This window comes from Coenobita brevimanus, chromosome 84 (assembly GCF_032717465.1).
Source record: "Coenobita brevimanus isolate Jiangsu-jjx chromosome 84, ASM3271746v2, whole genome shotgun sequence".
Classification (NCBI taxonomy): Eukaryota; Metazoa; Arthropoda; class Malacostraca; order Decapoda; family Coenobitidae; genus Coenobita; species Coenobita brevimanus.
The window spans coordinates 51,021,252-51,045,169 of NC_137037.1; the positions used below are offsets into that span (position 1 = coordinate 51,021,252).

At 43.1% G+C, this 23,918-nt stretch overlaps 3 protein-coding genes across 3 annotated transcripts in view; all 3 read left to right on the forward strand.

The window, feature by feature from the left end:
- The first annotated feature begins 3,697 nt into the window (after positions 1-3,697).
- On the forward strand, positions 3,698-11,183 carry LOC145410012 (ribosomal RNA small subunit methyltransferase NEP1). The gene is made up of 5 exons (XM_080280233.1): positions 3,698-3,974; positions 5,086-5,238; positions 6,188-6,278; positions 7,878-8,086; positions 10,769-11,183. The coding sequence occupies exons 1-5, from the start codon at positions 3,831-3,833 to the stop codon at positions 10,880-10,882; spliced, it is 711 nt and encodes a 236-aa protein (XP_080136359.1). The 5' UTR covers positions 3,698-3,830; the 3' UTR covers positions 10,883-11,183.
- Positions 11,184-19,398: 8,215 nt separating this feature from the next.
- LOC145410190 (uncharacterized) lies at positions 19,399-21,238 on the forward strand. The gene is made up of 2 exons (XM_080280388.1): positions 19,399-19,874; positions 21,034-21,238. The coding sequence occupies exons 1-2, from the start codon at positions 19,399-19,401 to the stop codon at positions 21,236-21,238; spliced, it is 681 nt and encodes a 226-aa protein (XP_080136514.1).
- Positions 21,239-22,260: 1,022 nt separating this feature from the next.
- mute (gon-4 like protein muscle wasted) overlaps positions 22,261-23,918 on the forward strand; it is a 39,719-nt gene continuing 38,061 nt past the window's right edge. Inside the window, exons 1-2 of the mRNA XM_080280390.1 lie at positions 22,261-22,294; positions 23,488-23,686. Of these exons, the coding sequence (XP_080136516.1) occupies positions 22,261-22,294; positions 23,488-23,686 (233 nt within the window). The remainder of the gene's footprint in view (positions 22,295-23,487; positions 23,687-23,918) is intronic.

Sequence of the window (23,918 nt, forward strand, 5' to 3'; positions counted from 1 at the left end):
TTCACTGTCGTCTTGCCCTTATGCATGGTGCCCCTGTCGTTCTTCCCACCATCTTCTAAGGGCAATAATATCAGCTGCTGTATGTGGTGGCCAAATGATTGAGGCGGAGGGCAACGGTTAAAGTCTGGGCCGTGTCAGTGGGTAATGCCGGCTACTGTGTGAAGGTAAGATTAGTACCACAGCCTCCAGGAAACTCAGTCATATTTACATTGTTCTCTTTCGTAACTTAGATATGATTTTGTAATTAAGGTTTGTTTTTACAGGAGAAACAGGAAACAAGGAAGTACTCTGAACTCCTTCCTTGTTCTTCCTGCAAGAACTAATCATAGTTATGATTGGGAACCGATCATAAGTTTGTCCGTGAATCTCGGCCCAGGTATAGCTCCTTGCTGACCTTTGGACCACTTCTCGAACAATACAGGGTGAGGATCTATGGCGGGCGGTCTGGCACACTGGGTGGACGTCAGGCACTGCATGGCGTAAATGGGTAACCGATGTAACGTGCTGTACACCCCTGAAGTATGCCTGTCTACCCTAATTTAACGAGGAATATCTCTGGATCCACCCCTCCCCAAGAATCCTCCTTTGGTCACCCCAAAATAAACTCGTCCATCCCATTAAATAATAATAATAATAATAATAATAATCCTAGCTGCCCCCTTGGTGCCAGATATACAAGTGAAAGTAAGTACAGGTTGAGGGAGGCCAACGAAATGGGTGATACAGATCCACTCTAAATGTGATGGAAGACTTCGTAGCAACTTTTCCTCTGCGATTTATTATGGATATTATTGCATCTCAGTATCCACTTGTATGTTGCTGAAGTAAATTATATTCATAGTAAAACGATACAAACAACATACAAGAGATCACTGAGATGTAATATGCAAAATGAATCGCTGAAGAAGAGGTGCTACAAAGTCTTATTTCATGACTTTGGAGGGGGATACCTTCACGTGGTGGCGCTGATATGACCGGGTGGTGGAGCCTTCCTTTTATACAGAAGTCCCTCAATCTTCTCCCTACTTTCGAAAGAAGGAATTTTTTGGACAGCAGAAGGGCAGCTTCGGACTGCTGTCTACCGGGTTTAAGCCTAGAGTTGGTACTTCTCCCCCCCCCTCCTCCTCCTAGTCCTAGTCCTAGTTCTACTACTACTACTACTGCACTACTACTACTTCGGTACTACTATTACTACAACTACTGTTACTACCACTAGTACCACTACCTTTTTCACATAACTGTGAATTTTAAATGCATGATTGTCGCCACTCTGTTAAAAAAGTTTTGGACTCAATCCTTTGAAAATGGCCTATTAGCGCCAGGGTTCGAATCGTGGTGCAGGCATCTAACGCCACCTAACTCAGGTGTCCATTCACCCTGTGTGGATTGGTAGCTAAAATAAGTAAACCTACAGTGGGAGACCAAGAATGAGAGGGATGGAGTGGAAAGATATGTAAGAGGGGAGGGTGTAAGTTGGACGCAGTGCAGCATGATATCAGAGAACAGTGCAACGTGGATGTGGATGTGATAGAAAGCGTTAGGAAAAATACACTGAGGTAGTTTGGCCATGTGGAGAGGATGGAGATTGAAAGACTAACTAGGAGAGTGTATGTGAGAGAGGTGGAGGGGGGAGAGGGAGGAGGAGATCGAGGATGAGATGGAGTGGAGAGGTATATGAAAGACGGGGATGTACGAGTATGCTGGGGAGAGAGCAGTGAAATGGCAGGGGACAGAGAGACATGGAGGAGTTTGTTTCTGGCCACCCCTTATAGGATTAAGGCGTCTGGCTATATATTGACACATAGAAGGAAGTCACTGTGGTAACGAGGATGATACTGTGATCTTGTATCCCAGGACAGTGGACAAATAACCCGCTAGACTCAGTGACCTATTAAGAGATGAGCACTGCTGCCTTCACTTTAGCTTACCTTTATAAAACAGATGCTGGATACACCCTTGTACTATGTGGTCTACCCACTGTCGGTTAAATATAATCGTCTTTTTTTTTTTTTTTTTTATGTGTCCGACTCTGGGCACAGGCTTCACAGCCTGCTATCAAGGCCCAGTAGTCCTCCTTCATCCTATACACCTCTACATGTCACCGCTTCGGCGCTAACATCCACCGACCATACTGAATACATGCTAAGGCTGTCTCATACCGGATTAGTGTAGTGGTATTAGCGGGGGTATTTTTACGACATGTCGGCGGGTCTTCTGGTAGATCAGTAAAGTCTGATTTTTATTAAATTCAAATCCTTAAACTGTTCCCTGCCCCAGCGAGGATTTGAACCTAGGTCCGGTAAGACCGCAAACCACCTCTCTACCGACTGAGCTACCGCCTCCCCCTCTGGCCTGGCCTTACCTAAAGTATAGAAACGGGTTGTCCCTATCATAGAAGGGCTAATGGTGATCGTACTGGAACTAGGCGACTCACTCAGCTGAATAGAATAAACTGACATCACCTGGAATAAAATGTTAGAATTGTGCCAACCATTAGAGGGTTAATCATAAACATAAATGGAGGTTTATTCCCATTTCCAAATTGTTAGAAGTGTCAGGGAACGATAAAAAGTAGCCTATCAATCCTAATCAGTGCTCAGTTCATTACCTCTCCTCCCCCCCCCCTCTCTCTCTCTCCAAATGATGATGACGTGCTTCACTGATGTAAAAAATAATAATAATAATGATATTTCGCCTCATGTTGTGCCACACTTATAGATCATGATATCCCTTTCTGTTCCTTGGTAAGGCAACTCACCAAAAAATTCTCTAGCTCTCAGAAGAGCTGATGAGTATTGTAGTTCTTATGAAATACTTATAAATGTTGTGTATCTGAAAGGGAGATTGGCTCCAAGAGTAGTTGTTACAACCCCATGCTCATCTGAAGGTGAATCTGGTGCACAGCGGGCTGAAATGCCCTCTTCATGCAGTCCACCATTCATCTTTCGGGGCTAGGGAGGAAGATATTGGATGTTATATCGGTGCCACCACGTGAAGACGCCTCTTCCCAGCATCGCTCCTTATTTTAAAAACAGATATGAAGCAACTTCCGGACAGTTTGACAAGGAAAGTGCTTCAGCAGATCAAGGTGTGGTTGATAAAGAAGATGACATTTTCTCACAGCTTATCTAACTGTTAGCTACGTGGTATGATACATATGCACTGTTAGTCACATTAATGTTAATGTGCATGGAGAATCAGAAACTGTCTAGGAGGCTCTATGCTAGTGAGGTTGGGGAGGGAGAGGGAAACCATTACGTGATTGATGAATGAGATGGACAGGTGTATGAGAGAAGGGATGTGAGTACAGTGAGTTGGAGAAAGGTCAGCCTGATGGTGGAGAAGTGATATGAAAGACTCTTCGGAGATTATAGCGTATGGCTATATAAGCTATGGATAGATAGATGGATAGATGTACAGTACTTTGTTTAGCGGGGAATTCTGGATGTCTGAGGGTTTGATGGTTCAGGATCATTATTTATGCTATATGGAGGATCAAGTGAGACCATTTTGGTGATACGCACTGGGCTCAGCTTTCTTTTTCATTTCTTCTATATTTTTTTTTCGAGTTTTCAGCTACATTCCAGCCTAAGTTGTTGATTTTAGGTGCTAGACATTATCTGATATGGGAATACTGCGTGGAGTAGTTTCAGTTGGCAAAATTGCGATGGCGTAAACAAACACGTATGGGTTTCTGTGGCCGGACTTGACTCTCCTTGAGAAAAAGCCTAAATCCAAGAATTGTAGGTCTGGGACCGAAATCTCTGAAGCAAAAAGGCTCTTTTTAAGCACCTAAGGTCCTACCAAAAGCAAAAACTCGTTGGCGAAACATGGGGAAGAAGAGGAAGCTTCAGGAAATTCAACATGAAGAAGGTGAAGAGTCTTCACACAGACAGTTAGCTGCGGCACATATTAGAAATCAGGAAAAGAGGCTCATTGTCATCCTTGAGCGAGCGAATTTAGAAAGTGTGAAGGTAAGGAGACTGGGTAGTACATAGCCTTGTTTGACTTTAGCAAAGCCTTTGACATAGTCAACCATTCAATACGGTACTCACTGACAAGCTGAGGCTACTCGGTGTCAGTGGAAACAAATCAGTGGCCTGTCTGAACTCAGTTATGCTGACCGTCTGAAAAACCTGGACCTGTATTCTGTAAAAGGGAGACTGATCAGAGCTGACCTCATTAAATGCTGGAAAATCTTTCATCACCAGTCCCCAGTCGCATTGCCTGAATTTTTTTCTCATCCTTCATTAGCTCACACTAGGGGCCATAGATTCAAGGTGGCCATGCCCCACACTTCAGCCGAGTGTAGACACAGGTTTTTCAGTATCAGATGTACAGACCTCTGGAAATCTCTGTCAGATGATGCTGTTATTGCTGACTCAGTTGTTTCATTTAAAAAGCCCCTCCACTCACAACTAGGTCACATCTTGTTCAATTACAGTACATAAAATAACTGCGTTTCATAATTTGAAGACCATCCAGCTGTGTAACTACCCTGCATATGGCACAAAACTTAGTCCCTACTCAATTAACTATTCTGATGATGATGTGTATAGGAAGTGTGGCTGGCATGCCAGGAGGTATGGGCTGCCTTAATTTTAGAAAAGCAGATTCCTACTGAGCCCTACCATTAAACTGTAATGGGGTAGTCAACCAGATGAGTAAACCACCTCTGTAGGGTAGTATGTTTTTCTACTTGAATCAAGGAACAGCTGTTGTACTGATCAGTTTCAGCAATGAAGCTTTAGTAAACTTTACATTTTCTGAGATTTTTAAACAGCTAGAGAAAGAGTGCATTCCAATGTCCCCAACTTGATAAAAAAACCATTGGGGTCCCACCACAGACCCTTTGTGGGACTCAACTTTCTGCGTTACCTGGTTCTGGGGACTGTTACCCTCTGCTTCCTTCCCATCAGGAAATTGCGTCCACTTCCCAAGATTAACCTCAGTGCCAATGGCCCTGAGTTTTCAGAGGATGATTAGGCTAGATTATGTTAGGTTGGGGATAGGTTGAACTTGGGGCTGAAATGACCAGAAAACACCCAAAGTTCACCTGATTTACAGAACCTTTGATATTCCTAGAATGGCAAGACCTATGAATTACTGAATTGTGATGACCACATGAGCCTGATGAAGAAATACAACAAGGATCCAGCCAACTTCCGGCCAGACATCCTGCATCAGTGTCTTCTTATGCTCCAGGACTCCCCCCTCAACCAGGCTGGCAAGCTACAGGTATCAGATGTATCTCTCTGGTGATTAGTTCTGTTTTTATCGTAGTTTTTCTTTTTCACCCAATATATGTGTGGGAGTAAGCATTAGGAGGAATACACTGAGGTGGTTTGGCCATGTGGAGAGGATGGAGGGTGAAAGACTGACGAAGAGAGTGTATGTGAGTGAGGTGGAAGGGGGAAGAGGGAAGGGGAGGCCAAGGATGAGATGGAGGGATGGGGTGGAGAGGTATATGAGAGAGGGCTGTGTGAGTTGGGAGCAGGGCAGTGCAATGGCGTGGGACAGGGCGACGTGGAGGCGATTTGTTTGTTGCCACCCCTAATGGGATTGAGACATCTGGCAATAGATAGATAGATAGATATGTGTGGGAAAAAGAGGCAGGATGATGATTATGGAGATGACGATGAGGATGATGACGATGACAAATCTCTCCTTCTGCTCTTGTGAAAAGGAATTACTCTTCGGTAAATGTACATGCAAATTCCCAGTTATTTGTTTTGGTATTTAGAGCTCACATATATTACACTAGATTGTCATCATTTATATCTCTCTAACCATGACCAGTACCAAAAAACAGTACTGGTATCTTTGTATACAGCACTTTGTGTGAAACAGTGCAAGACCATGAACCATAGATACTGGGATGAGTGTGTACATCTGATATGAGGATGTCTTATATTAGGTCATCAGCAGTTGTGGCTCCATAATGTTTGACCCATGCTATATATAATTTTTTACTCAAATTAGCTATAGAATAATCTACATTCTCTCAAAATTCCTGCAGGTCACCATTTGTAAACTACTTTATGCAGCACCTTCATTGGCACAATTTTTTTTTAAAGCTAGTGTATAGTGTTGTTCATTGAGCAAAATACTGTACAGTATATGCCCTTTTCAGACATATTGTAACTAATTTTACATTGAGTTAAAGATAATTTTTTTTTTTCTCCAGGTGTATGTCCACACTGAAAAAAATGTGCTGATTGAGGTTAACCCACAGTGCAGGATACCCAGAACTTTCAAGAGATTTGCTGGTCTAATGGGTAAGGCCGATATGGATGAAATTGTTATTGTTGTGGCTTTAGGCATATCTGAATGTAAATCCAGTGGACTACAGGCTGAAGATGTCTTTATTTTGCAATCCATCTCCTTCTTTTGGAGTATAGGGAAGGAGCCTAGGGACATTTGAATAGCAAGCCTGTAGAGCTGCCCAGTTCAGTTAATGCCACTGTGGGAAGGCATCTCTCCCCAGCAGTACTGATATAGGCTTACTACTGTATGTTGCACTTCACTGTGTCAATATGTTTGCTTTTCTAGAATATGTTAAACTTCCTGGGTTTTTGGCTCTCATATTTTTATTATACTGTATTTAACTAATGAATGATGGATGGGTGGATTAACTGATGAAAAATATGGAGTACAGGTAAGAATACTTAGCAACACTAGTTTTGCTTTTGTAAATTTGCAAATCTTCTTTGGCAAACAGACAGTGCTGGTGACAGTGATTATCCCTGAAACTCAGTCTTATGATGTTTTCAATTCATGTGCCACAAAAACTAAATGTTGGGCAGATAAATAGATAGACAGGAAGGTATGTAAGCAGATAGATAGAGACAGATAAATAGATAGGTAGACGGACACTAGAGGTAGAAAGACAGCTAGATAAAGAGGATGTGCTGAAGAAATTGCAAAGGAAGCGGTATCATGAAATCTCCAGTGTCACATGGATTACAGCACTCACTTTAATGACCATTTCAGTGCAGTTGCTAAATACCTGGTAGATTGAGAGACAGATAGAATGTATAGAATGAATGAATAGAGAAAAGATGGTATAATATGTCTATAGTCACATATAATGTGACCTCTCACTTTAATGACTGTTGTAGTGCAGTTGATAAATGGATGGCCAAATAAGTGAGTAGATAAACTGACAGATAGAGTGTGCAGAGTGAATTCCTAAAGAAGAGATATTATGAAATTCCAGAGCTATATAGAATATGATTTCAACTCATTTCTTTTTCATTGCAGGTTCTAGACAGACAGATAGACATAGATAAATTGGTAGTAGTGGGGGAGGCGGTGGCTCAGTCGGTAGAGAGTTGGCCTGCAGTCCTAATGGACCTGGGTTCAAATCCTGCTGGGCCAGGGAACAGTTTAAGGATTAGAATTTCTTAAATATCAGACTTTACTGATGTACCAGAAGACCCGCTGACATGTTGTAAAAATACCCCCGCTAATACCAATACACCAGTCCTGTATGAGACAGCCCTAGCATGTATTCAGTGTGGATGGTGGGTGTTAACGCCGAAGGGGTGACATGAAGAGGTATGCGATATGTAGGAGGACTACTGGGCCTTGAGAGCAGGCTGTGAAGCCTATGCCCAGGGTCATTCACATTTAAAAAAAAAAAAAGAAAGAAAAAAAAAAAAAATCCTAAAGAAGAGATACAGTATTAAGAAATTCCAAAGCTATGTAGAATATGAACTTGACTCTAGTTTCTTTTTCAGTGCAGGTGCTAGATAGATAGACATAGAGAAATGATTGATAGATAGAGGGAATATGCACAATAAATTGTTAAAGAAGAGGTGTAGTATTATGAAATCTCCAGTCCATGCAGAGAGTCACTTTAGTACCCTTTCCAGTGCAGCTGCTACACAAGCTAAACGTCCGAGCCTCTGATGGCAACATGAAGCTGCTCAAGGTGATCCGCAACCCAGTGACAGACCACCTCCCAGCTGGCTGCAAGAAGATTGGCACATCCTTCACCTCACCCAAGCTAGTTAATGTGAGAGATTTGGTTCCCCCTTCAGACCCAGTTGTGGTTGTTATTGGGGCTATGGCACATGGGAAGGTGGGTGTTGCGATACTCCAGCTTAGTGCCTATCTGTCTACCTGTCTATCTGTTTATCTGTCTGTCTGTCTATCTCCGTATGAGTGTTTGCTTATGTCTGTCCATCAGCAGTATGGTATGTTACATATCTATCCATCTGTCTTTCTATCTATACAGGCTTCCCTCCACATTTGTGGATTCAACTTTCACAGGTTTCACTGATTCACGGATTGCCCATCTGTGGAGCCAAGATTCTGTTCACGGACGCAAAGTGTAGCAGTGCGGACGCTCATGGGTCATTTCGCGCCAAACTAGGCCCACACCAAACCACTACGTTCCCACACGGTGGTTTGGTTGTACGAATTTGGGGTAAATATGTAGCTGATGACCTGCCCACATTCACGTGGATGTAAGCTAGACGCACGTAGTTGCGGGAGTCTGTGGAAGTCATCAGGTACATATTTACCCTAAGTACAGTCATACCTAATCAAAACTTATTTGTTATTAAACTTTTTTATACAATTGGTCTGTTACTATTTGTGATATTTTATGCTGCTTTCAGGTCCCAGATATGGTTTATTAGATACAGTATGTGCACAATTGCTCATAGGGGGTGATTTGTGGCTGTAGAGACATTTACAGGAGGATGCACCAAACATTCGCGGAAATTCCATGTTTGCAGGGGTCTGTGTCCCCTGACCTTCTTGAATATGGAGGGCTACCTGTATCTTCGTCCGTCTGTCTATCTGTCTGTATCTATCAATCTGTCTGTCTATCTTTCTTTCTTTCTTTCTTTCTTTCTATTCATCTTTATATGTCTCTGTCCGTGTATTAATCATTTGACCTGTCTCTACCCAGGCATCATAATTGAGTAACTTCCCAACACTGAACAGAATGACAGAACATCAACCCTCCTCCACCTCCATCCACTGTACACTTCACAAATATACATACAAATGCACAGTCACCTAACCATCCAAAATTGGTACATAATTCACTTCCACCATACTGGGCAATATGTGGCATTTGGTGCCCTCATCAGACCGGATTAAGGTTGTCATTGGTGTATGGCAAGGTGGGTTTGGTAATATGTGTATTCATTTCACTTAAAATTGGTGCATCCATGATCATTCCCAAACTGGTCAGTGTTCGAGATTTGGTATGTCAGACATCATGATGGTGGTCATTGGTGCTATGGCACATGGAGTAACGAGAGCTAATTGTCCCCTCTACATCTCTGATGCTGAGCTATAACAAAGCATCAGAACATAGTGCTGGTCAGAAAGAAATGCTGCGGAGGGATATAGAGCCATGGTATTGTCTTATTCTGCCATTGAGCTACTGGAAATAGGCTGCAAAAGGATGAAGATCTCCACCTAGTGAAGTGTAGAGTATCATGCATGTGAATTTTGTTACCTAAGAGGTATGTACTGTAGTGGGGCAGTAAATGTATTTTTCATCAAATAAAGTACATAATTAGTAGATGGGGGCACTCACCCACTTAGTGTAGTGGTAGTCTGTTTTTAGGGTTGCGCTACATTGAGTGGCAAGCCAAATGATTTCCTGTAAACCAGGAAAGCATTTACATTGCTGGTTGGACCTTATAATCAACCAACACATGTTCCCTACGTGACGACAAGTGGGTTTGTGGAGGGTTAGTGCGCCTCCCCAGAAAACTAACTAAAAATACGAACAAGAAGCTTTGGACCAGGACTGACCAAAAGGTGACAACTAAGGACCGAACAGTGGACATGATATGGATGACAACGTGGAATGTAAGCGGTGCAAGTGATGAGGTGAAAGAGAGAGAGGTTGTCCAGGAGCTTGAGGGTGTGAAAGTGGATGTATGTGGATTAACTGAAACTACATGGAGAGGTGAGAGAATGAGAGTATGGATGACGTATATATGTGGGAGTAGGTGAGAATGAGAGGGCAAAAGAAGGAGTCTGTTTTGCACATGAATATCCTGCACTGCGTAACACAAAACCCTGCCCCTGTCCTCCAACCGGTTGGTGAGAAAAAAAAATGAGGTTGGATACTTTCTGAACAGACCTCATACAAGGTTGCCTGTAGAACAAGTGCTGACTTGTAAGGTTGCTACATTCATGTTTTGGCACAAAAGGGGCAGATTTTAGCTTTCTCTTCCTATCCCCGCTGCTTACACTGTGTAACATGCTAAGCATACATTGACGGTATTCTCTTTTTCCTATTCTAGGTAGTTAGATGGTTTTTGGTACTTATTCTGTAGGTCTTCATGCTGTTTTATTTCAGCATAAGAATGTATTTTGTCAGTATTTTCATTATCCAGTTACATAATGCTTAACATCGTCAGCCCAGTGACACATTTTAAATTTTGCTTTTGCTGCTGCTAGACTATTTATTTCAGCTTAGGGAGAGTAGTCTAGCAGTTAAAGGCTAATGAGGGCTTTATCAAATTTCTCAAGTTAAAATAGTCTCTCTAAAGCTGAGTAAAATCTTTTGAATCATAACAAAAATAAATGAAAAAGGTTAAAAAAATAATTGGTGATTATATGTGCACTCAATTTGAATGTTTTATGCAGAAATGGTTATAGAGTTATGTGTGCATCAACAGTTTTCTTTCTCTCTGGACCCTACCTTACTCCATCCCTGGGTGGGTAATAGGTTGGGATGGTGATGATGATGATGATTGTAAGCTTATACTACATATTTTCTTCGCTGCAGGTGGAGGTGGATTATGTAGAAGAGGAAGTGTCATTCTCCAGATATCATCTGTCTGCTGCCTTGACATGTGCCAAAGTGTGTAACAGCTTTGAGGAAGTGTGGGGCATCCAGTAGCAGTTATACTATGTGTTGTTGTGGTTGTTGTTGTGGCTTTTAGTCTATCTGGATGTGACCTAATGGAGTGCAGGCTTTAGTTACCCTTTTCCTGCAGTCCACTACAGTATTGTCCTTTTGGGGGTTAGGAGGGAGTTGAGGGATGCTGGGATAACTAGAAAGCTCCACTTCCCAGTTAAAACAGTGCCACTGCTTGAAGGCATCCCTCTCCATCACCATTCATACCACATATTGTACTGTCATGAGCAAATGTTCACTGACAATCCTTTGCTGACATTGTATTTACCTCATATTGTATTATTTACAAAGCCTCCAACATGCTTGCATGCATCGGCCTTGGTTACCTAATGGCAACTTTCCATGCTGCATGACCTCTGGCAGCCTTCCCATTCAGTCCCTTATCCCTGAGGTCATACTTTGTAACCTCATCTCAGGTCTTTTTTGATCTTCCCCTCACAACCCTACCCCCAACGTTCACACTTCTCACCTTCCACACCCAGTTATCATTCTCCATCCTCTCTAAATGCCCAGACTCTACCCATTCTCATCACAGCACCAGTATATTCCAGTCCCTTGCTTTCTCTGAACTCTTCAGTCATAATCCTAGCCCTCTTCGGCCACACATTCAGGGACGCACAACATATCCATCAACTCATTGTCACTTCTGTATGTTTTAACCAATGAATATACTCTTCTTTTACTACCCAAGTCTCACTACCATACAGCCTTACACTCCTAACCTATGCTGCATGCAAAGATCCCTTAGCACAGAGGACAAGCCCTAGTTGGAGAGTTTCATGTTCAGTATTTCATTCCTTCCCATATGTCTTAGAGTCCATCCTTCTCGTATCCTTTTGCTGTGTGCTTCATATTGCTTTCACATAAACACAGGTTGTCCTGCGAGAGTTTCTGAGAAACTTCAAAGGCAGTTCTAGGGCTGAATCAACATTGGTTCAGCTTTCAACAGTTACTGAGCTACAGTCACTCAGTACTGTATGGGCAAAAATGGTCTTCCTATAAGGTCATCAGCAGTTGTGGCTCCATAATGTTTGACCCATGCTATATATAATTTTTTACTCAAATTAGCTATAGAATAATCTACATTTTCTCAAAATTCTTGCAGGTCACCATTTATAAACTACTTTATGCAGCACCTTCCACTGGCAAATATTTTCCCGCATGCAAGGAAGTTCTTTCCAGGCATGGTGCAGGAGGAAATCCAGAGTATTTAGCATCTGTACCTATAACAAGAACAGTATTGTGTAAAGCTGATGCATCTGTATGTTGTAACCCCAGGCTTATATGAATGTGAACCTGGTGGACTGCAGGCTGATGTTGTCGTTTTCTTGCAGCCCACCATCCTTCTTAGGGGTATAGGGAGTTAGGAGACATTTGTATAATGGCAGCAGAGTCATCATCATCATCATCATCATCATCATCATCATCATCGTCATTATCACCATCATCATCATCATCATCATCTGGACCTCCTTTCTCACCCTAGGGCAGGATGAGGGATAGCAATGTCCAGACAGCCAAAGTTTGTCCAGTTCAGTTAGCCACACTTCCATTCACTCATCATTCAAGCGCACAGAATCCTGGCTTCATCAGATAGGCCAAAATAAATTTCACCACATTCTGTAGCTTCACATATACTTATCTGATAGGGTCATTCCGAATGCTGTCACTTTAAAAAGGGGTGCCAGATCCCTGGTTATCCGCTTCTCCGAGTGAAATTCATCCAGCCAGCTCAGTCTCTTGTCAGTCCTTTAGCCTCAGGAAACTTCCATACCTCTCTTCCTCACATACTCATGTGCCAAATCTCTGGTTATGCGCTTCTCCGAGTAAAATTAATCCAGCTATCTCAGTCTCTTGTTAGTCCCCTAGCCTCACCAACTTCCATACCTCTCTTCCTCACATACTTATCCACCACATCCCTCCGCCTTCTTCTTGGCCTACCTCGCCTCCTTCCTCCTTCAAATTCGCTCAAATTCGCTCAGATATACCTTTTTCATCACTCTTCTGTCATCTATTCTCTCCACTTGACCAAACCATTTCAGTACACTCTCATCGATTCTGGTGTCCACAGACTTCCTCATTCTGCATCTTTCACGAATCACATTATTCCATATCCTATCCACTCTGTGTACTCTACATACATTCCTCAGTAGTTCCATCTCCACTGCTCTTACTCTTGACTTTTCATTTTCATGTCTCACCATAGTCTAACATCTGTATGTTGAAGTTAGCATTAACACGCCTTCATATAAGCCTCGTCCAGCTGCAACACTCAAGCCTCTGTATTTTATCAAGGCCTTCATAGCACCAGCTACTTTCCATCCTTGTGTCACTCTACTTTCCACTTCTTTTGCACATTTTCCTTTCTTTTCTATCACTGTACCCGGGTTGTTTAACTCTCTCACCAATTCCAGTCTCTCTCCATTCACTGTAACATCACACTGGGAGTCACCTTCTCTTTCAGTGAACATCACTTTACTCTTTTCTGCAATATATTTACTCTCAAAACACGATGCTCACAGAAATCTCCAAAACTGTGCAATAGTCTACCAGGATCTTGTCCAATATTTGCAAATATCACTGCATTATGAGGATACAACAAATTTGAGATATTCCAGCCATCACCATTCATTACCAACGCCATCCTTCTTTCCATTACTCATGTTTTTACATCTCTCATCACCCCATCCATATATTTATTGAACAGCCATGGGGACATCACACAATCTTGCTGCACACTCACATTGATCACGAACCAATCACTTAGATGCCTAGTTACCCTTACACATACCTCACTGCCATCGTAAAAACTCTTGAGAGCACCTAGCAGCTTACCATCTACACCATACATGTGCAAAACCATCCACAGTCCTTCTCTGTCTACCTTGTCATATGCTTCTTCCAGATCCATAAATGCCATAGACACCTTAAACACCTGGCTATATTGGTGCCACCACATGAATGTGTGTCTCTGCAACACTCATATATACAGTATGTGCAGATACAGAAGTACTTGATATGAGATGTCACTCTTTATGGTGCTGGAGATGGGTGTCTTCATGTGATCACACAAACATATAACTTGGCAGCTCCACTGTCTGGTTATACAAACATCTCAAGTACTTTCCTAAACCCTGAAAGGAGAATGGTGAACTGCAAGAAAAGAGCAAGTAAATCTGTAGTCCACCAGGTTCATGTTTTAGATGAGCCTGGGGCCACAGCAAAGGCAATAACAACATATTTTATGTGAATTGTAAATTAATCTACATAAAAACATCCCATTTATGAACTGGAACATTTTTAAAAAATCCAATTCTCATTTTTCTCTAATTTAAGACCCTGTTTGGCCATGTGGAGAGAATGGAAAAAAGAGAGAGTGACTAGCAGAATGTATGTGCCCAAAAGTGAAGAGGGAGGGAAAGGGGGAGACCAAGGAGGTAAAAAAATGGATAGATAGATAGAAGACCCTGTTCTGTACCTGCAAGATCATGTCAGATCTTTGGCCATATTTGTAGGTTTTCTTGAGCTTAAGATTCTTTGTTGAATCACTTCTTTGATTTTTCCCTCAAACAGCTACTATAGCTTGCTTAATGGGACTGGGTCTACTTGAAAATTAAGTCATGGTTATGTGAAGTTTGATGAGCCTTAGTAATGAGATAGAAATGCCTTTCCATGGTTACTAGTCAGATTTATTCTCCATTCAGAGTTGGCCCTCAGCTAAGTTGAGAAGGGATTATGGATTTTTGCCACATGAAAGCTGACTTTTTATAAGCATGTCACAAATACATGCTATATTTCCTTACACTTGTGACCACCAGTCTTTTAAACACATTTAGTCCAGGCATTTTTAAACAAATAGAACATGGATTTGAGTCTCATGATCAGTTTTTCATGGAAGGAATAACTTTTTAGCAGCCTTCCATCCTTTCTTCTTTGTATTAAAAAAAAAAAATAATAATAATTCATCATTCATTTATCATCTAATCCAGTTTTTCCCCACGAGAAATGTAGGAGCTCATGGCTAAGCAAGCTGGTCTTGACATTTAAGATGAGAGTGACCAGCCTCCCTCATCCTTGAGTGGCATTATGTGAGCAGTAAACTCCAACCATCCCTTAGATATAAACCTGTACTGGCTCAATCCGATTGGAGCATATTAATTCACTACTAAACCACCAGGTGTCATAATTTGGTTATATGGTTACTATGTTGTGGTAGGTGGGGTCACTCACTACCCACCCACTCAATGTAGTGTTGCTCTCGGGTGTCTACCCTTTCCTCTCCATCCTTCTTTCCTTCCATCCTCTTCTGTCTTTCCTTCATTCTTTCCTTGTCCTTCTGCCTACGGGTGACTTTACACTCCTTCTTCTGTCTTTCTTTCATTCTTTCCTCTTCCTTCTGCCTATGAGTGACTCTACTGTACACTGAGTGACAAGCCAAATGCAGGAAACTATTTACTATGCTGGGTGGTAACTATATAACCAGATTTTGTCACCTGGTGGTTTAGTGGGTAATTACTGCACTCCAGTCAGATTGAGCCAGTGAAGGTTTATATCCAAGGGATGGTTGGGGTTGATTGCTCATGTAATGCCACTCAGGGATGAGTGAGGCTGGTCACTCTCATCTTAAATGTCAGGACCAACTGCCTGGCCTCGGGCTCCTACGCTTCCCATGGGGCAATGTAGAATTGGATGATGGATGATTACTACCCAGCATAATAAATGGTTTCCTGGTGGCACACAAACTATGCGACACTACCCTTGAGAAAGCCTCTTCATATTGTAGAGCTCAGTGGTGTATGCACAGACACACAGTTCTTGAGGACAACAGGAGGGACCCTATCAGGCCCATATGCCTTGTTAGTATTGAGTGAGGCCAGTGATGGCAGAAACTACATCAGTTGAAGAAATTTTAGTGTCAGCCATGAGGAAGTGATGGAGGAACACCACCGTAATTGTCCAAGGTGGAACTGGAAGAGGAAGTCTGAAAGAAGAGATTTGCTTTATCAGTAGAAGAAATGGCTACAGAGCCATCACAGCAGAAAAAAAAGGGGGAAGGATGATGAGGTAAAGTTGTTAGAAAGTTTTTCGGCAAGGTGCCAGAAGGAGCAGGAAGAATTCGAGTTGGAGAGGTGAGAGCATATAGTACGGATGAAATTACAGTATTTTTAACATAGCGAAGAACAGACTTAGTGCGATTCTGGGCAAAAGCATAAAAAAGATGTGATTCAGGGGTAGGTTGGCTCTGGTACCTTTTATAGGTCCTTTCCTTGTTGTGGAAAGCATTAGAACAAGCATTATTAAACCAAGGCATTCTTGCATTAGTCTAGGGATATGAGAAAGGAATGTATGCTTCCATGTCCAAGAGAACAACCTCCGTAATGTGTGAGGCACTCTCAGATGGCTTCCGGCCATGGAAACAATAAGCATTCCAGGGAAACTAAAAGAAGTACTGCCTGAGGGTCTCCCGATCAGCAGGTCCAAAGTGCAACGACTGACGTTTCTTTGGAGGGTCCAGAGGCTGCATTAGAGCAATAGACAGGTTAAGGTAATAAGGCTGTGATCAGAGGAGCCCAATGGAGAGGAAAGATTAACAATGTAAGCAGAAGGTGTAAGGAAGAGGTCAAGTATGTTGGAACTCCTCCACGGTGGTCAGGGATACGAGTAGGATGCTGTACAAGCTGCACTGGGTCATTGGATAGAAAAGATGTAGGCTTGTTCACCAGGTGGATCATTGAATGGAAGGGAGAGCCAAAAGTGGTGGTGAACATTGAAGTATCCTAGAATGAAGACGATGGCCACCGTCCACGTCGGGGAGGTCGGCCACTGTATGCTTCTAAGCTACTACCCCCTGCAGGACTGCGTCAACGGCCACCATCCATGCCAGGGAAGGGTCGGCCACCGTATGCCCTTCACCTGCAGCCTCTGCTGAGAACAGCACCGCGGTGATAGCCACCGTCCGCAACGGGGAGAGAGCGGCCACTGTACGTCTCTCAGCTGTGACCCCAGAGAAGGACAGGACCACAGCGATGGCCACCGTCCGCGCTGGGGAAGGATCAGCCACTGTCTGTCCTTTGTCTGCCGACTGCCACCTCCACAGGGAGCGGGACTGTGGCGACAGCCACCGTCTGCGCCGGGGAATGGTCGGCCACCGTACGCCCTGCACCTGGTGTCTCAGGGGTTAGTGGAACCATGATGATGGCCTTGTCCACACCGGGGATGGATCGGCCACTGTACGTCCCTCGTCTGCTACCCCTGTGACGTCCTTCACGGAGGATATCCCTTGCTTGCCTCACCCATCCGGAAGCCGAGCGGGACACTCTTCTCTCTCTCCTCACAGAGGCAGTTCCCCGACGGAGTTGGAGCTGGAGGAGATCCGTGGTGAGTCTGGGGATCCGTGCGCTGCAGCCAGCACCCCAGTGACGCCCCTCGCTGTCGGACTTCCGAAGGAAGGGACGCCGCAGGCAGCCTCTGACGGCGGCTCGGCCTGAGCGAGACCGCAGCCCTCAGTCACCCAGGGGCGCGACCTCTCCAGCCCCATCGGCAAGCAGTCCCCCTCCAGGAGCGGGCGCAAGGAAGCACACCAGCTCACCCTGTTCGGCCCCAGTCCCGATGGCCGACTTTCGCGCGGTCTAGAACGGAACCCCAGCTAAGTCGCTCGTGCTCAGAGGACAAGAAGTTGATCTCTGATTCTGAACACGTAGCATAACACGAATATCGCTGAAATCTCTAATAGTAATAGATTTCTGGTCTGACAGAAATAGCTCAACTGCCAACTTTTTCGTATGGGTGCAAAAAAAAAAAAAAGTGGTTGAAATAACTAATGACGATTAAATTAACAAACATGGATAGCATAATCAAGGGGTACCATTGATCACATTGCATAAGGTTGCCAATGCTGCGTAAGGATAATCAACAATGGGAAATAAATCGGCAGTTTAGTTATTTTTGCACATTTCTTGCGATATTCTGAAGATTTCCTCTACTGACCCACCACCTTTTGTTGTATTAGCGCTGTGTACTTTTTACAGCAATAAATAATTCAATTTCTCTCTCTCTCTCTCTTTATGATAAGCGTTTTTTTTTTTTTTAGCAAGTTTAGCTATATTAGCTAATCTAGCCTCTAGCACTAGCAAATTAGCAATACAAAACAAACACGACGATTGGATCAGCCAACAGCACGTACTGTGGTTATCAAAGGTGGAGATGGTTAGGTGTTTCTGTTGCTTAAATAAAAACGTACATTACCGTCATTTTGATTTAGTGTGATTAAGAAGCGGAATCTAAAGGTGAATGTTGGGAAGAGTAAAGTTATGGTCTTCGAGAGAAGTCAGTGAATGTACAGTGAGCTTGGATGAGGAGTGGAAAATGTGAGGCGTTAAGTTTTTGGGTAGTGTGATGAGTAAAGATGGAAGTTTGGAGGGTGAAGTGCTTGAAAGGGTACAAGAAGGAAGAAAGGTTGCTGGTTCCCTGAAAGCAGTGATAAGAAACAGGGAAGTGAGCATGGAGATGAAAAAGTTACCACATGACAGTATTGTGATACCAACTCTAATTCATGAAAGTGAAGCTTGGACCTTGTTGGAGGGACAAGTCAAGAGTGAGAGCAGTGGGAATGAGTTATTTGAGAGGAGCCTGTGGAGTCACATGGAGAGACAGACTGACGAATGAGGATGTGAAGGAGCGTTGTGGTGTGGATGTGGATGTGATAGGAAGCGTTAGGAGAAACACATTGAGGTGGTTTGGCCATGTGGAGAGGATGAAGAGTGAAAGAATGACAAGGAGAGTGTAATAGAGTAAAGTGAAGGGGGGAGATGGAGGGAGAGGCCAAGGATGAGATGGAGGGATGGAGTGGAGAGGTATATGAGAGTGGGGAGTGTGAACTGGGAGCAGGGCAGTGAAATGGCGGGGGATAGGGCAATGTGGAGGCGATTTGTTTGTGGCCACCTCTTATAGGATTAACGCATCTGGCAACAGATAGATAGAGAATTCTACCCATTATTAGACCTTTTACTGGTAACTTAATGAGGTGTCGCTCCTGCTCTGGTGCCCCTGCTAAAGTTAACTGGATGGAAAGACAAATGGAACTTTCATCCAGTAACGAATGCTCCACACTTTCCCCCACACCTCGCTGCTGCAGGGTGCTGCCAACTGCAAGGGAATATCGGTAGATTGCACAGGACGCCCCTGCAGTGGTGGTTGCTTTCCTGTGGTTGGTGGGTTTGCTTGGCTAGACAGACCTGGGTTGATCAGCAGCAACAACTAACCATTAACCATTCTTTCTTGTGAACAGTTACTTTCAACAGTCACGTTGAGTTTTTTCATATCTTGAATATGTAACTCACACACTGTAATATTTTTCAGGTGCCCATTCACAGCTAATGAAAGAAAAATGAGTTAGTGATTTACCTGAGTTAGCAATTGACAGAGTTAGATAAGAAATAGTTATGGCAAAGAAAGATGGTGGAAACAATAACCAGCTGAAAGTTAGCCATGAAACTTAAATGGCAGAGAAACAGGATAATTACTCTCAAGAAAAGACAAAAATGAAAAGAATGGAAAATCTACCTGATGCTATATATAAGGAACATCAAAACATAAAACTTAGTCAAGATGATGAAGGAAAAGAAATTATCGAGAAGAAGAGTAATGATGGGAAAGGTAGTAGTGCTAGTGAAGACGAGGAAAACAATGATAGTGAGGAAGAGAAGAGTGAAACAGGTGAAGAAAAGGAATTAGAGGAAGAGGAGGAGGAGGAAGTTAGTGAGGAAGCTGAAGAGGAGGAGGAAGAAGAAGAAAATAGCAAAGGAGAGGCAGTATCTAATGGTGATGAAGAAGAGGTTGATGGTGAATACAGGTACTCGCCTTCTCCACAGCGTAAAACCGAGCCCGACACAACTGAAAGTGAAACGGATGAATCAGACAAGGAAGACTTCCCCACAGAGGGGCTGCTAAAGGAGCTGCACTTCCTAAATACAAGGTACAGTATTGTTATTCTGTAATTTTGTCTTGCAAAGTTGCTGCTTGTTATCATGTCATCCTTTCATCATCATCATCATCATCATCCAGACCTCCTTTCCCTCCCTAGGGCAGGTTGAGGAATGGCAACGTCCAGACAGCCCAAATTTTCCCAGTCCAATGGGCCACGCTTCCATTCACACACCATTCAAGCTCCCGGAATCCTGGCTCTATCTAATATGCCAAAAACATTCATCACGCACTGTAGCTTCACATAAATGTATCCAATAGAGTCAGTCTGGATGATGTCACATTAAAAAGGGGTGCCAAATCTCTAATCATATGCTTCTTCATACAGTATTCATCCAGCCAGCTCGATCTTTTTTCAATCCCCCACTAGTTGCAGTGCTGCTTTCAGGCGACTACAGTGAGTGGCAAGCCAAATGGTTTTCTGGAAACCAGGAAAACATTCTTTGTTGGGTGGTAACCATACAGGATGTTGCTTGGTGGTTTAATGGTTTAAGGCTCTCTAACCAGATTGAGCCTGTTAAAGTTTGTATTTAAGGGGTGGTTGAGGTTTATTGCTCATGTAGCCTAGCCTAATGCTACACTGGGGCAAGTGAGGGCAGCCACCCTTTCCATAAGTGCTGGGATTGAGTTAGGCCTGGTCTCATATGCTCCTGATGGGGTAAAAAAGAAAAAGGAGAGTGAGAGAGGGGATAAGGGAAGGGGGAGATTAAAGATAAGATTGAGGGACATGGTGGTGAGGTACTGCTATGAGGGAGACAGTAAGAGTTTGAGAGGGGATAACCAGATGCCAAGGACAGGGTGTCATGGTGGTTCATTTGTGGCCACCCCTTCCAGGATTAAGGCATCTGACAATAGATAGATAGATAATCTGAATGTCTGCATATTGTAGCAGCTGTGTCTGAAATGGCGAGTTTACCCTTGTCCAGTACTACCCCACCTCCATTGTGGTCTGTCTCTACATTCAGCTCACTCATTTGCTCTCATCAAGCCAACTGCTTATTCACCATTATCTCCACATGGCCAAACCATGTCAAAGAATTTCTGGAAAAGCTTTCTAGCATATCCACATCAACTCCACATCGCTCTTTCACTTCATACTGTATTTTGATGACCTCTCTCTCCACTTGGACTAACTCAACTTAATCCCGCAGCTGTGAGAGGCCAACACAGAAAAAGACTCCGAGCTTTCAGTTGCACAAGACCCCAAAGAAGCAGAAGCAACTTGATTTCGCTTCCCCATCCCCCTTCACCTCACCCAGTATGCGAGGGAGAGCTTCCGGGTCTAAATCATCCCCTAGAAAGAGACTGCAGACTGCTTCATCAGGCAAAGCATGTCACACATATACTGGTAAATGACGTGGCCGACCTAAGCTAACCTAAACAAATCAAAATCGCTTAACTTAATGCACCGTAACCTCATATAATGTACTGTATACTATCCCGGTCTATCCTAACCTGACCAGACCAAACAACTTAAGCAAAGTCAAGCTAAACTAACCTAATCTAAGCTGATATCATGTAACCTTAACCGAATACCTACTAAATTATTATAACATAAACTAACCTAAGCTAACCAAACCTAAACTACACTGATCTAACCTATGCTAACATAATCCTTACCTTAACCAATCTAACATAACATAGCATAACATAATCTAACCAAACTTACCCTAACCTAATCTTACCTGTGGTTGGTTTGTTTTCACTTGTCAGAGATCCATAACACCTTTTCAGTTTACTCAGTGGCCAGGTATAGTCAGACTGGGGGATAAGTTTAAATAGTAACCAAGGACACACATTTGTACCTTATATCTAAGGCTTTTAGAATTGTATGCTGCCACAGCTTAGCACTTGAGTTGTCAGAGTGAGCCAGTATCCTCAAATGAGAACAAACCACCTTAAATCTAATCTAACCTAACCTTTCTTAGTGAGACCTAACCTAACTTGATCTAATGAGGCTACACTAAATTAACAACCTGACCCAACCTAAACCAACCCAACTCAACTTAGCTAAGCCTAATCTAAGATAGAGTTTTTATTCATTTATTTGATCATTTATATATTTTTCAGTTGGTGTTTTATGACTTGCTGTAAACTGAATAAAATCATGTGGCATTGGCTGGGGGAATACAGTAGACCCCAGTTATCCGCGGGGATTAGGTTCCAGAGACCCTTGTGTGGGGCAAATTCCGCAGATACTCAAGTCATCACAAAATGGCATATTATTTCCACATAAGCGCATCTCTGAAAAAATAAAAACATACTTCACAATATTACAAATACATATTAACACCCACCAAAAGACCGTGTGTTCTTTTCATAACCTTCGTACAATGATGATGATTCTGTATAGATGATGATGATGATTGCTTATGACGATGATTGTAGTGCAGTTCCTACAGTGCCAATGTGGTCAGGCGACGAGATGCGTGGCAGCACTGTAAGTAAGCTGTGAGTCTAGTCTGATGCTTTTGACAAGATGCCAAATAACACCTTACACTCTCTCTTTGGCTTAAAAGGATTGCTTTTATCCTTTACTTGTTTCTTGGGAGCCATTTTTCACTTACACAATGAAGTACACTAGAGTTGTAAACACGAGAAGGACGACGACTATGTAAGTAACGAACAGATTGGTGTTTACAATAAGACTGGCGGAGTGGCAGGAATGCTTGTGGGTGCGGATATGCTAACTTTTGCTACAAAAGAAGTGTGAGTTGCGCGCCAGTTTCAAATTAGGTTACACTGCATAGTACAGTATTAAAATAAGTTTGATCCATGGAAACTTAAATCTGCGGATGCAAATTCCGCAGATAAGAATGGTCTACTGTACTAACATTGTTCAGCCATAAGTTGGTTACTGGTATCAGTACCATATTAACAGTCTTAGATTCCTTACTCTCAGCTGAAGAATCATCGTACTGTAGGTGACATAAAATACTAATAAACATTTTGTGTATACAGTATGTATATACAGAGTGGTAAGTTGGGGCACTCACCATCCACTCACTTGATGTAGTGCTGCTCCCAGATGTCTGCCTTTTTCTCTCCTTCCTCCTTTCCTTCCGTCCTCTTCTGTTTTCCTTCACTTCGTTCTTTCCCTGTCCTTCTGCCCACGGGTGACTTTACACTTCTTTTGTCCTTCCTTCCTTCATTCTTTCATGTTCCTTCTGCCTGTTGGTGACTCTACACTGTGTGACAAGCCAAATGGTTTCTTGTACACCAGGAAACCATTTACTATTCTGGGTAGTAACCATATAACCAGATTATGGTGCCTGGTGGTTTAGTGGGTGAGTGCGGTGCTCCAGTCGGATTGAGCCGGTAAAGGTTTATACCCAAGGGATGGTTGGGGTTATTGCTCACGTATTGCCACTTAGGGATGAGTGAGGCAGGTCACTCATCTTAAATGTCAGGACCAACTTGCCTAGCCCCAGGCTCCTATGCTCCTCATGGAGCAACATAGAATTGGATGATGGATGGATGGATATAGGCCTATAGCTTATATCTGTCTATATCTATCTATCTATCTGTCTATCTATATGTGTACGATGTATGTATGTTCAGTACCTTATGTACAAGTAGACCTCAAGATTGATTTATATTTACAGGCCAAAAGAAACTTCCCTCACTCACAGATTCACTGAAGAGTGCTCCGGGGAAGGAGAGTGTGACTGGTGAGCGGACAGAGGAGAGTGAGGAGGATACAGATAAAGATGAAGATGAGGAGGGTGCGTTAACAATTGTAGCAGCGGAAGAAATACCTACCAAGAGGAAGGCAGCTGCATCACACAACAGGGCCAGGAAAAGGCGAGTGGCTGCATTTGTTGGTGCTGGTAATCATCATCATCATCATCATCAGCAGCAGCAGCAGCAGCAGCAACAGTTATGTCATCATCACCACTGTTATCATCATCATCATCATCATCATCATCATAACAGAAAGAGTGTGCAAGTTTAGTTGACATGGTAACTTTCATCATCATCATTTTTGCTATCACTCCCAACAGAACCAGTAGGAAGTGTGTGTGTGTGTTGAGGG

Excerpts from the sequence above, each read along its gene's own strand:
- LOC145410012 (XM_080280233.1), top strand. The coding sequence starts at position 3,831 with ATGGGGAAGAAGAGGAAGCTTCAGGAAATTCAACATGAAGAAGGTGAA. Across the intron at positions 3,975-5,085 it reads CGAATTTAGAAAGTGTGAAG|AATGGCAAGACCTATGAATT; the intron begins GTAAGGAGACTG and ends TGATATTCCTAG. Across the intron at positions 6,279-7,877 it reads GAGATTTGCTGGTCTAATGG|TGCAGCTGCTACACAAGCTA; the intron begins GTAAGGCCGATA and ends TACCCTTTCCAG.
- LOC145410190 (XM_080280388.1), top strand. The coding sequence starts at position 19,399 with ATGGCAGAGAAACAGGATAATTACTCTCAAGAAAAGACAAAAATGAAA. Across the intron at positions 19,875-21,033 it reads CTGCACTTCCTAAATACAAG|CTGTGAGAGGCCAACACAGA; the intron begins GTACAGTATTGT and ends TTAATCCCGCAG.